This window comes from Nerophis lumbriciformis, linkage group LG07 (genome assembly GCF_033978685.3).
Source record: "Nerophis lumbriciformis linkage group LG07, RoL_Nlum_v2.1, whole genome shotgun sequence".
NCBI lineage: Eukaryota > Metazoa > Chordata > Actinopteri > Syngnathiformes > Syngnathidae > Nerophis > Nerophis lumbriciformis.
This window is the reverse complement of record NC_084554.2, coordinates 36778657-36792286: the sequence shown is the minus strand read 5'-3', so window position 1 is coordinate 36792286 and position 13630 is coordinate 36778657. Positions and strand designations below refer to the sequence as shown.

The window sequence follows — 13630 nt, the reverse complement described above, 5'->3', positions numbered from 1 at the left end:
AATAGAACAAGGATGGACAATTCAACCCTTAACTGAACAATGAGTAGATGAGTGTTTATGTGTGTGTGCATATGTGTAAATAAATGAACACTGAAATTCATGTATTTCTCTTATTTATATATATATATATATATATATATATATATATATATATATATATATAAATATATACATACATATATATATATATATATATATATATATATATATATGAAATACTTGACTTGGTGAATTCTAGCTGTAAATATACTCCTCCCCTCTTAACCACGCCCCCGCCCAAACCACCCCCCATCCCCCCCACCTCCCGAAATCGGAGGTCTCAAGGTTGGCAAGTATGGGAATGAATGTGATCTTTATTTTAGAAAAGATGACACTTAACCTACTCAGTGGCCTAGTGGTTAGAGTGTCCGCCCTGAGATCGGTAGGTTGTGAGTTCAAACCCCCGGCCGAGTCATACCAAAGACTATAAAAAATAGGACCCATTACCTCCCTGCTTGACACTCAGCATCAAGGGTTGGAATTGGGAGTTGAATCACCAAAAATTATTCCCGGGCGCAGCCACCGCTGCTGCTCACTGCTCCTCTCACCTCCCAGGGGGTGATCAAGGGTGATGGGTCAAATGCAGAGAATAATTTCATGTGACTATCATTGGTACTTGAACTTGAACTTTAAGGCTGAGTAATATGAACCAAGAAGAAGCATGACAGTTCATGTCTGGGAGTTGTTGTGTCGTAATCGTCCGTGTTCCAAGCGGCCCTTCTTCCTCCACCAAGTTCCACTAATTAAACACAGAAATGTTTGTTCTTCTTCATGTCGGACACGGTTTAGGCGAGCTGCGGCGGCCTTTGAGGGTTTGTGGTATCTGGCCGGCCGTAATAAGGTCGGTGTCAGTGCGTGGGGGAAAAAAGCAGGCCGCTCCCCTGCTCGCCTGCCAGCCCAAGACAGCTGGATTTAATTTTACGGCCTTGGAATAACACACAAACTGGCATGTTAAACTCGGCTGGCAGCGAGGCAAATCCCTGGTGGCTAAACCTCACTTTTTTTTCTCTCCCTCGTGCTAATTTACTCGGTCGTCTTTTTTCATTTTGATCTTCAATGCTTTCACTTCCGCTTTCATTATCATCAATATGACCGATTGCGCTCGCTGTACCTGAACACAACACGGGTAGCGCCACCGGTGGCTCCTTTAGAGTGACCTTATCAGACTTCGTTCCAGATTGTTTGCGTCACGGTGGCTCATCTCCCTGCGTCAGGGTGGAGGGCCGCGGTGAAGGTTAATTAATGAGGAGGGGGGAACGAGGACTCCTCGGGACTGAGACTTTCTCCTTCCGTCTTCATATGACTCGCCCGCAGATACCTCATAGACACAGAAGCATTGATCAGTTTTATCTAACTTGCACAATAATCAATCAAATATTATTTATATAGCCCTAAATCACCAGTGTCTCAAAGGGCTGCACAAGCCACAACGACATCCTCGGCTCAGATCCCACATTAGGGCAAGGAAAAACTCAACCCAATGGGATGAGAATGAGAAACCTTGGAGAAACCCCCCCTGAATCTATAATCTATGGAAGTTTAACAATTTGAATGGAATTCTAGAAATAAATACACTTTTCCATGATAGTCTATTTTTTTGGAAAGGGCTTGTACATTACAGTGTTGTCCCGATACCAAAATGTATTTCGATACTTTTCTAAATAAAGGGGACCACAAAAAATTGCATTATTGACTTTATTTTAACAAAAAAATCTTAGGGTACATTAAAAATATGTTTCTTATTGCAAGTTTGTCCTTGAATAAAATAGTGAACATACAAGACAACTTGTCTTTTAGTAGTCCATCCATCCATCCATTTTCTACCGCTTATTCCCTTTGGGGTCGCGGGGGGCGCTGGAGCCTATCTCAGCTACAATCAAGTAAACAAAAGCTCCTAATTTAGCTGTTGACTAATGCAGTAACATATTGTGTCATTTTCCATTCTATTATTTTGTCAACATTATTAAGGACAAGCGGTAGAAAATGAATTATTAATCGACTTGTTCATTTACTGTTAATATCTGCTTACTTTCTCAGTTAAAATGTTTCAACATCTACACTTCTGTTAAAATGTAATAATCACTTATTCTTCTGTTTGATACTTTACATTAGTTTTGGATGATAACACAAATTTGGGTATCAATCCGATACCAAGTAGTTACAGGATCATACATTGGTCATATTCAAAGTCCTCATGTGCCCAGGGACATATTTCCTGAGTTTATAAACATAATATAACTTTTTTTTTAAAACAAAAGAAGATTTTGTGATGCTAAAAAATATTGATGTAACCATAGTAGTATCGACTAGATACGTGCCTGTATTTGGTATCATTACAGTGGATGTCAGGTGTAGATCCACCAATGGCGTTTGTTTACATTTTGATGCCGGTGAGCTACGGTGTGTAGTGAAACATGTTTAGCTATTCCTCGTCCTGCAGGGATGATACTTGTAAGAAACTTACTTTGTCGCCATGGAGACCAGGATTAGTGATTTAGAAGTAACTAAAACACTGCAGACTGGGGTTGGACTTTAGCCGCTAGCTAGCTAGCCATGTCTTAAAGCACCTCTTCCTGAGGGCATTTCAGTGTTATAACTTCACCTTTATCGTTAGTTTTTAAGCCAAAATGTGTCAGTTCTACCATTTCTGTCCACACACTGTGTCTGCTTGTAAGTACTCAGTGTGTGTGCACTGCCGAACATGCTCGTCTGCTCGTAAACCAGCAATGTCATGGCGTGATGAGGACAGGGGGGCGGGGGGTGGGGGACCAGTACTTTTCAGAGGCGGTATAGTATCGAATATGATTCATTAGTATCGCGGTACTGTACTAATACCGGTATACCGTACAACCTTTGTACATTATGAACATCTTTCCGGCATCCCAGCCTCACCATGCAACATTATGTCCCCCCAAAAATGTTTTTAAGTCAAATTACAGAAGAACATTTCAGTTTAGGTGGCGTCACATTACCAAATATGTCTGTTAAAAAAGAAAAAGGACAACCAACTTTATTGCAATTTTAGTTGGAAGTCCAGTTCCTGCTGTCATCAAAAAAAGTTCACTAAAGGTCACACTTAGGGTCGGCAAAAATAACTGTGGTTAATCACAAAAAAATAATCACATTAATCATGTGTATATGCAAATTAATCACGCACATGCTTCTTCATCTTTACCAAGGATGGTTACCATATTTTTTGACAATAATGCGCACTAATAATCCTTTAATTTTTCCGAAATGTACAAATTAATTGTGGTTGCGCTCACGGACCTCGAAGCAATTTTATTTGGTACATGGTGTAATGATAATTTTGACCAGTAGATGGCAGTCACACATTAAAAAAAATATGTGTGAACTGCAGGCTGACGCCTGTTCAATAAATAACGCGAGCAACACCAAAACTTTAATGTTTCATTGAGAATATGGAACATTACACAGGGCGCTCAAAAACCTGTCAAAATGTTTTAGCACGACTTTGGTAAGCTACGAAGATGGAACTTGATGGAACGCGGAGCATCGTGGTTATTGTCGTCAGACGTACTGTGCTTTAACATACTTGTATTATTATGGTGTGTTTATTAGGACCCCAGAATGGCACCTATTAAGAGACACATCTGGCATTTTGTTTTGCAATATTATGCAAAATCAACTTTTTTTCCCCTTTTGGTACCTGCTGATATGTATTTGGGATCTGCATAAGTCCCGAAAATTTGCGCAGATCTGCCATTTTCGTCTACGCTGTAGTCAATAAGCTTTATTTTTCTCTATCCTCTTGTTGTTACCATTTGTAATACAAAGTAGCATATAGTTCTAACTTATATCTATCAGTAGATTCGCTATGGAAACGCTAAAAACTACTGGTGCAACAAAGATGGCGGGGAGAAGACGCTGTCAAAGTGGAGCAACGTAAATAAGACCGTCCACAAAACCGGGCATCCTGAAGAGACGGTAAGAAAGCAGCTTGAAGATGGTTTGTAAAACATAATCTATGCAACATTTTGACCAAGGAACCACCATTACATGTTATGTAGACCAGTGTTTTTCAATCTTTTGTGAGCCAAGGCACATTTTCTGCATTGAAAAAATGTGGAGGCCCACCACCAGCAGAAATCATTAAAAAACGAAACTCAATTGACAGTAAAAAGTTGTTGTCGCAATTGTTGGATATGACTTTAAAGCATAACCAAGCATGCATCAATATAGCTCTTGTCTCAAAGTAGGTGTACTGTCACCACCTGTCACATCACACCCTGACTTATTTAGACTTTTTTGCTGTTTTCCTGTGTGTAGTGTTTTAGTTCTTGTCTTGCGCTCCTATTTTGGTGGCTTTTTCTCTCTTTTTTGGTATTTTCCTTTAGCAGTTTCATGTCTTCCTTTGAGCGATATTTCCCGCACCTGCTATGTTTTAGCAGTCATGAATATTTCAATTGTTTTTATCCTTCTTTGTAGGGACATTGTTGATTGTCATGTCATGTTCGGATGGACTTTGTGGACGCCGTCTGCTCCACACACAGTAAGTCTTTGCTGTCGTCCAGCATTCTGTTTTTGTTTACTTTGTAGCCAGTTCAGTTTTAGTTTTGTTCTGCATAGACTTCCCTAAGCTTCAATGCCTTTTCTTAGGGGCACTCACCTTTTTTTAATTTTTGGTTTAAGCATTAGACACCTTTTTATCTGCACAATGCCTCCCGCTGTTTCCGACATCTACAAAGCAATTAGCTACCGGCTGCCACCTACTGATATGGAAGAGTATTACACGGTTACTCTGCTTAGCTTTAGACAGCACCGACACTCAACAACACATCATTTGCAAACTATAATTACTGGTTTGCAAAAAATATTTTTAACCCAAATAGGTGAAATTAGATCATCTTCCACGGCACACCAGACTTTATCTGTGTGCCGCGGCACAGTGGTTGAAAAACACTGATGTAGACCACAAGGAAGTGTTTTCCATTTAGAAAAATAATCATAATAAATGCGCCTTAAAATCTGGTACGCCTTTTGTATGAAAATAGTCCTGAAGAGACCCGCTCATCAGCAGTGTGCCCTGTGGTCCAAAAAAATAAATTACCTAAAAGTTGCAGGTTGTTACATGATTAGAAATCAGGTCAATCCACATATTAGTGCAAAAAATGGGTAATGAGACTCTTTCTGGTGTGCTCACTTGCACATTTCACTTTAAAATAAACCTGACTGGACTACAGATAAAACGGTTACCAATTTATGGGCAAATAAATGTGGTGCATTCTTTTTAAAATGTTACTGTATGACATTGGGACACTATAATTAATTATAGTTAATAACTATAATTTTTTTAAAGTTATATCAAATTATGAAAGTGATTAATCTTAAATAAGTCAGATTCAAAAGTGTAAAAAAAAAAATAAAAATAAAAAATAAATAGGCACACAGGTGTCAATAATAGAACTATTTTCCAATCTGGACATTATCACCTATTGGGTTGTGCTGGTGTTCTTAAAGTTTTAAAAGTTATAAAAAGCATGCTGACTATGCGGTGGGTAAGTGGATGCCAAAAGGGAAAAAACATGTCCTACTACAAAAAAAACAAGTCGAGATTTGTCAGGGGAAATATTCGCCTGGGGTGTTTCCAGTCCACATTCACACAGGAGCATTTTGTTTGATTACTAAACTCGGCAACATAGTTTTTTTGTTTTTTTTACTTCAAAGTAATTTCGCATATTTTTAAAATTATATTTTTCATTTTTAAAACCATTTTTATATCATTGTGATGTTTTAATTATTATTTATTTGGATAAATAAAATAGTTCAACTGCCTTGACTGCAGACGTGTCCAAAGTGCGGCCCGAGGGCCATTTGCGGCCCGCAGCTAAATTTTTAACGGCCTAATATTGACTCTGACAACACAAAAGCTACCATTCAGGCAGTTTTTAACTTTGTCATTACTCAAAAAAAACAACAACTTATAATCGACGGATAGATCTGAAGTTGATGTAGAGATATAATGTTAAAAAGTGAAAATATATACTGACATATGACTTATTTTTAACACTTTTATGAATTAATCAAAAGCAATGTTTTGAACAATTTACCTACTTAAGGCTTTAGTTACTGTACATCAAATATGCCGTTTTATATTTTATATATTTTGTGTTTTTACCATTAAAAACATTTGTTTCCTTTAAAAAAAAAAAAAAAAGGCATATTACATAAAAAAATCACTTTATAGAAATAGATAGTGTTGAAAGAAAAAATATAAATGACATTTTTTTTTACATTTGACTGAGACCCTTTTGGGTGGTTCGGAGATTTCCCATTCCCAAAAATTGATGGAAGCCCTAAAGCAGTGGCGTCAAACTCATTTTAGATCGGGGGCCACATGGAGAAAAATCTACTCCCAAGAGGGCCGGACTGGTAAAATCACGGCAAGATAACTTAAAAATAAAGACAACTTCAGATTGTTTTCTTTGTTTAAAAATGAATGTTGTTGTTTGGTTTTTTTTTTACACTTACATGTTACGGTTAATAGTATTCTATCTTCATTTGTGATGTATACTTTCTGAATAAATGATGGGATAATGTTCATCAGTCAACTCATTGGTGTTAATTTTCAATCTATCAAGATAAAAAAATAATATCAAAATCGAATTACAGGATGTTATTTATGCAGTTTGCTCATTTTCCTCGACTGGTGCACTAACATGTGTTGTTTTTTTTGTTTTTGTTTTTACATATGTAGCACCATCTACAAAGATACAAATAATTGCTATTGCGACATCTAGTGGACACTTTTAGAACAGCAGTTTCTTTCAATCAAAAATTTCGGCTCATTATTATACTTAGCAAACTCATCCCGCGGGCCGGATAAAACCTGTTCGGCCCACAGGCCGTACGTTTGACACCCCTGCCCTAATGGTTACAATAAATATTGTACTGGTTTTGAAAATGAAAAATATCAAAATGGCACCCTCATGCTTTCATTTTTCAGTGTGCGGCCCTGAGTGTGAAAAAGTTTGGACACCTCATACTCTACTGGATAAACATGTGATGTAGAACACCTGCGGCATGTGGCCCACAAACCAAAAAAAAACCTTGCATCTGCACACTTACTGGCCAAAATATTAGGTACACCTTCCATGTCAGAATGACATCCAACACAAAATTCTTCTTTTAAAAATAATGCTTTTGGTTGACTCTCATGAATATTAGAAAAAAAACTCATGAGAACTGACTCACATTTTGATGAATTTATTTCCTAAGACATCATCAACAGGACAACCACTGTGATCAGGCGTCGATCAAGGCCACATGAAAGAGTCATAGAAAATGGTAACGGGCTCGACAATCAAAGCGGGGCGGGTGTTGTTGGTGTTGGGACCAGACGGTGAAAAGTCACACCCAATGCAAACACACCCCCCTCCTCCTCGTTCTATTAAAAAGAGATCATTAGAAGTCTGATTGAGCGAGGCAGGAAATGGAAACTGTTTACGCTTCCTCCACGCCTCGACAAGCCAAACGCTTCATTTGTGACATTTTGCAGATTAACGCAAGTTGCTGAGGGTGGGGTGAGGGCGAGCGGGGCCGGGGGGGGGGGGGAGAGACAGCGCATCTCCTTTTCTTTCCAGTTGGATCCCCGTTAAACACTTCCCTCTGATCTAATTCAATAAATGCCAAAAGGGAGTTTGAATAATCACATTCATGCCCGCTCTTGTCTTTGGAAGCCATAAATCCTTCACACTTCTATCTTTAAAGGTACATACAATGATCGCCTGTGTCCCAAAAACAGTCGAAAGTGCACTTCAACTTCAAATAAACCCCCAAAACACAATCCGCTAAATAACTTGTTTGTCTGTACACGCGTTTAAAGGGAAAAGCAGCATGACGGCCCTCGCCAAAATAAAGGTCAATAAATATGTCATCTTCATCAGACATCCCAGCAGTGCTCATTCACTTCGAAACACATGATCTTTGAACACAACATCACATTTTGAGGTAAAAGAAAAAAAAAAAAACCTGGTATAATTTGCTTTAGGACAGACTTGATTAAAACCAGCACCCACACATCCATTTTAATATAAAATGGCCCTTGAAGAAAAGACACCAGTAAACCTCATAAGACACAGGACCCCCGATTAGCCCCGAAAGTGTCAAGTTTTAAATCAGTGCAAATCAGTTAACATATCCTAGTTTCTTCATCACGTTCCTGCAGATGTCCTCTACCAGCTTCACGTCCCGTTCCGGCATTTTCTGCCGCCACACTTCGATGCTGGCCGGGGAAATGTTCCCCTCGTACGGGAGGTTGTACAAGTTGGTGGAGGTGGTGAACTGCAGCTGGTTGAGGGCGGCGGGCGACAGCGGCACCCCTAAGAAGGCGTGGATGCCCTCCGCCGTCTCCAGGGGGAAGTTGACCACGTCTTCGAAGCGCACTTGGAGGTAACAGCCCTCGGGGAGGCTCTGACTGATTCTCAGCACGGCGCCGGTGTGAGCTAGCCACAGGTGAGCCAGGATCACGACCGGGTCGCTCTCTGGATTAGCCAGCAGTCTCCTGAGGGTGTTGAACTCGGGCGCCATTCTCTGGCAGCCATCCCTGACAGCATCCTCCTTGAATATCACGGAAAGGTGCTGAGGGATGTTTTTCAGAGAGTACAAGTTGGGTTGGCTGTTATACAGCATGAGATAAATCCACGCTCGGGGGTCCCTCATTACGTAGATGGTCTTCAGGGATTGTCCCACGACCTCCTGAATGAAAGGCAGTTTCAGCGGCCAACTTCCACTGCGCATGTTAAGGACTACGCGGCTGTTTGGGTACTTAACCAGGTGGCGCCTCTGCTCCCTGATGTACGCCACATCCTTGACGAGGTTGGCCTGCGCCAGCTCCGTCCACCTGGACCATTCTCCTTTCTGAGAGGAGCTGCCTTTCTGGAGCAGGTTGTCCCGACTTTCCTCTCCCAGCTGAATGTTCTGCAGGTGAAGCTTGGGGTACTGGATCAGCGAATGCAGCCAGCCGTGGATTACCTTAAAGCGCCCTTGTTCAGCCTCCGCTCGAGACCACTCGCAGTCATCCACCAGGGAATCAAACTCGAACTCTGTCTCCGGAATGTCCACAAGCTCGGTGGGAATTGTGATGTAAACAAAGTCTGTGTTGTTGTAAAAGAGGTACTTGAGTATTTCCGACCCTGAGCCAGGTAGGGTCGTGATGAGGACGGTGGGGAGGGGGATCTGGTGCTTGTCAGGCAGTGTGACTTGTCGGTCGGCTTCGTTTTGGTCACCCCTGCCTTTCCATTTCACCCCGCAGAGGAGCTGATCACAGCTGTTGGACACCAAGAACAGCTGGGTGAGCCACAGGATGAGCATGGCGATGAGGGTGTAGCGCATCAGCCGGTGCGGCCTGCAGCAGATGTAAAACTTTTTCTGGATGACAAAGAAGACGCAGCCTATGCAGAGGATAACGCCTGGCATAACATGGAGTATGAAGGCAAACTTAAAAAGCGGATTGCCACTGCTTGTTTTTCCAGGCTGCAGCTGCGTGCCGAGGCCGAAACGAGTGATTTGGTATCGATCCTCCAGTTTACAGTGACCGCCGTACCCTAAATATTCCGCCCTCGCGCTAATGTCTTCATAATTTGTCGCAATGGAAACTAGCGTCTCTGTGTCGTTAATAGTTAGAGAGATTGTCACGCCGTTTTTGCTAGCATCTACAAATTTACAGTTGGACACTTCAACATGTGGTCCATGAAAGACATATGCTGCTCTGGTAACTGTGCCTTTCATTGGGTACGTCACATTAACATACTGAGTCCATCTTGTCCTAAACTCAGAGGACTGTTCTGTCTCCTGTAAGTGGGTATCTGGACTGCGGCCCCTGGGGTCAAACCAAAACATTTTATAGTGCGCGTCCCACACGTCCATCATTGCACCATTGTACTTGTCCATGAATCGGAAAGGGACGTATTTGAAGTCAATATCGAGGTTATGGAAGAAAGCGCTGAGCGATGTCAAGGGGGAATCGGCCATCTTCTCCACGTGGTCGAGCACGAGCAGCGTTTGGGAATTGAGCATCACCAGAGCTCTGTACACGCTTTTCAGTTTCATGGCGGACGAGTAGGCATAGGCGGCTTCACCGCTCACAAACATGGTGTCCCCGTGCGACGACGCTGTGATTACTTCGCCCCGAGTGTTGCCTACCCCTTTGGCATTCCAGCGCAGCCACTTTTCACACTCCCCCATCTGACCCTCCCATGGCATGTTACACCGACTGGTAGGAGACGGACTAAACACCAGCACATTGTTAAGAAAGGTAAACTTTGGCCCATAAAGGGCCTCTGCTACAAACACCTGGCCATTAGGAGCGAACGTAAAAGAATTCTGATCTGGGTGCTCATGACCTGGGTTGAAACTGTCCCAGCCGTTCACCCAGCTGTAGGGCTTATCGTGGACAATGTCGTATACAGCACGGCCACCCAGCTTGCCAGACTTGAAGGACACAAAGGTGTTACCCTGACCACTGGGTAGCCCAGCTCCATAGGTAACAACGCCCCAGTTGGCAAAAATATGCATCCTGGATTTGCCAAAGTCTTGTGGAGGTTTCGGGGTGAGGCTGGCGTCATACCAGATGAACTCTGTGTGGAGCGTGACCCAGAGATGAGATGGCGACGATGCCAAGGGGCCATCCTTGGCTCGGTGCTTCCGAATCTGCTGAGCCAGCCAGTTGCCCGTTCCGTTCCTCATGACGAACGCATCCAGGAACACCAGCTGGCTCTCAGGCCCGTAGAACCAGTGGAAGTTGGAGTCTGCGATGCCCACTGTCCGTTGAAAGCCGGGCAAGATGGTGGCGTAGTAGAACCAGAAGTGTTTTTGTAGCCAGTTGTTCTGCGTGCCGTCGATGCCGAAGTGCCGCTGCGCCAAGAAGACGTACTGTGTGATGGACTTGGCTGTGTAGCTCCCGTAGGCGACCCCCTCGTCCAGCGAGCCGTCGACGGCGTGATTCAGCAGGAACATGTTTTTCTCCATATAGTTCACAGCCACTTGTTTCCACATCATAGACTCCTGGTTGTCATGTGCGCCCACCACGATGGCCCCAATCAGGATGGATACTACGTTGGTGGTCTGATGATTGTGGATGTACTGTTTGCCCCACCCCCGGTACTTGGCAAACTCGTGCATCTCGGCTGTCACAGACTTGATTTTCTTTAGGTAAACATCTCTGCGTGTATTGTCCAAGTAGGCATAAATAAAGTCATAGGCCGTGGCGAACCCCGTGAGAGAGTGTGCTATGGGGACTTCGTCTTTGGGCGCAGCGGTCACAGTCCAGTCTGGGTACGCTTCCATCCTGTCCATGAATTTGAGCAGGAACTGCAGAGCATCAGAGTCCTCTGGTACCAGGAGGCAGTACAGAGCCACGTGGGGTAGGTTGTTTCCATAAAACTCGTTCCACTTGCTTTTAAACACCGTATGGTCGACGGGAGGAAGGTAAAAACGAGTGTTGGACAACATAGTCAACACACCCGCATGAATTATTTTAAATATGTGGCTGTGGGTGGTGGAGGACCTCTTCCTCATGAGCGACACGTCCTCTTGGCTAAAATACACGATGGGGTGGGGGGATGCCGCCGCCGCCGCCTGCTTGGCCACGCTGTCCCGGGACGGCTTGTTCTGCAGAAAGTCATCCAGAAAAAAGTCCTTCTCTGCGCCGTTGAGGAGCCCCGAAAAGGGAGCCGCCACTGTCCAGAGTGCAAGTAAAAAGAGAGCAAATGGAGTGCCCTTCACAGCCATGGTGGTGTCCAAATGTCAAGAAACTATCACATGTCCCATTGTGAGTCCAGGAAATGAGTCCTCAACTTTAGTGCACTTTCCATATGTTTGCAAATAATCATTAAAAGTGCTCATCACACAAAAAAATGTCCACTCGCCTGTAAAAGTCACAATAAATTCCTCCTACAGATGTTTTTTTTTTTTTTTGCACAAACATCATTCAGCCCAGTCAGTGTCCGGTCCCAAAAAGCACCGCCAGCAGTCCAACAGGAGCCGCGGCATCCGTGACGCCGAACCCCGGCGAGCTGCGCTCCTCCGCGGGCGACATCGCTCGCTTCCCCGGGGCTGCAGAGCACCGCCAGCGGCCGCGCGGCTCCCCCGATGCCCGCCTCTCCGTTTGATCTCCTCCCGCTGCTGCTGCGGCCGCTCGTTCGTGTGCGCCAGAAATGGAGGAAAGTTGTCGTCACTCCTCAAGTATTGCCTTTTTTTTTTCCACGCAGCGCGCAGGAAACACTAAATCAGCCTTCCAGATGGGGATGAAGAGGAGGAGGAGGAGGATGAATGTTCCAGATCCACGCAGCAGCAGAGGTGTGACATGGACGTGTGCTGGCGTGTACTGTACTCACACACACACACACACACACACACACACACACACACACACTTGCATGCGTGCAATCTGCGGTGTCCTCTGACAAAATGTTCCACACTTTGATTATTTTTCAGACGAGTGGAGCCGCTGGAAACTGTCGCACTAAATCCGTCCGCTAGAGGGCGCTGTGGCTCCAACCTCTCTCCTTTGTACGCGTCTGTGCCAGCAGTGCAGAGAGGGAATCAAACAAGTGTTTTTTTTTTTGTTTTTTTTTACACTCCTGTCATTTTTAGAAAGCTATTCACGCTAATATGGTGACAAAACAAGAAAAACATATATTTCACATTCGACCCCATCGCATTAAAAACATTGGCTCCAACATACACTATATTACCAAAAGTATTTGGCCACCTGCCTTGACTTAAAAGTGCCATCCCATTCCTAACCAATAGGGTTCAATATGATGTCCACCTTTTGCAGCTATTACAGCTTCAACTCTTCTGGGAAGGCTGTCCACAAGGTTGCGGAGTGTGTTTATAGGATTTGTCGACCATTCTTCCAAAAGCGCATTGGTGAGGTCACACACTGATGTTGGTCAGGAAGGCCTGGCTCTCAGTCTCCGTTCTAATTTATCCCAAAGGTGTTCTATCGTGTTCAGGTCAGGACTCTGTGCAGGCCAGTCAAGTTCATCCACACCGGACTCTGTCATCCATGGATCTTGCTTTGTGTCCTTGTGCACAGTCATGTTGGACGAGGGAGGGGCCCGCTCCAAACTGTTCCCACAAGGTTGGGAGAATGGAATTGTCCAAAATGTTTTGGTATCCTGGAGCATTCAAAGTTCCTTTCACTGGAATTAAGGGGACAAGCCCAAATCCTGAAAAACAACCACACACCATAATTCTTCCTCCACCAGATTTCACACTCAGCACTATGCAGTCCGAAATGTAGCGTTCTCCTGGCAACCTCCAAGCCCAGACTCGTCCATCAGATTGCCAGATGGAAAAGCGTGACTCATCAGTCCAGAGAACGCGACTCCACTGCTCTAGAGTCCAGTAGCGACGTGCTTTACACCACTGCATCCGATGCTTTGCATCGGACTTGGTGACATATGGCTTAGATGCAGCTGCCTGGCCATGGAAACCCATTCCATGAAGCTCTCTTCATACTGTACGTGGGCTAATTGGAAGGTCACATGAAGTTTGGAGCTCTATAGCAACTGAAGTCGGCGACCTCTTTGCACTATGCGTTTCAGCTTCCGCTGACCCCTCT

General features: G+C 43.9%; 1 protein-coding gene across 1 annotated transcript; it reads right to left on the bottom strand.

Moving 5' to 3' along the window:
- Positions 1-7250: 7250 nt before the first annotated feature.
- On the bottom strand, positions 7251-12367 carry LOC133609558 (dermatan-sulfate epimerase-like protein). Its single transcript, XM_061965248.1, has one exon. The coding sequence runs from the start codon at positions 11788-11790 to the stop codon at positions 8188-8190; it is 3603 nt and encodes a 1200-aa protein (XP_061821232.1). The 5' UTR covers positions 11791-12367; the 3' UTR covers positions 7251-8187.
- Positions 12368-13630: the final 1263 nt, after the last annotated feature.

Coding starts and splice junctions, on each gene's coding strand:
- LOC133609558 (XM_061965248.1), bottom strand. CDS start 11,790: ATGGCTGTGAAGGGCACTCCATTTGCTCTCTTTTTACTTGCACTCTGG.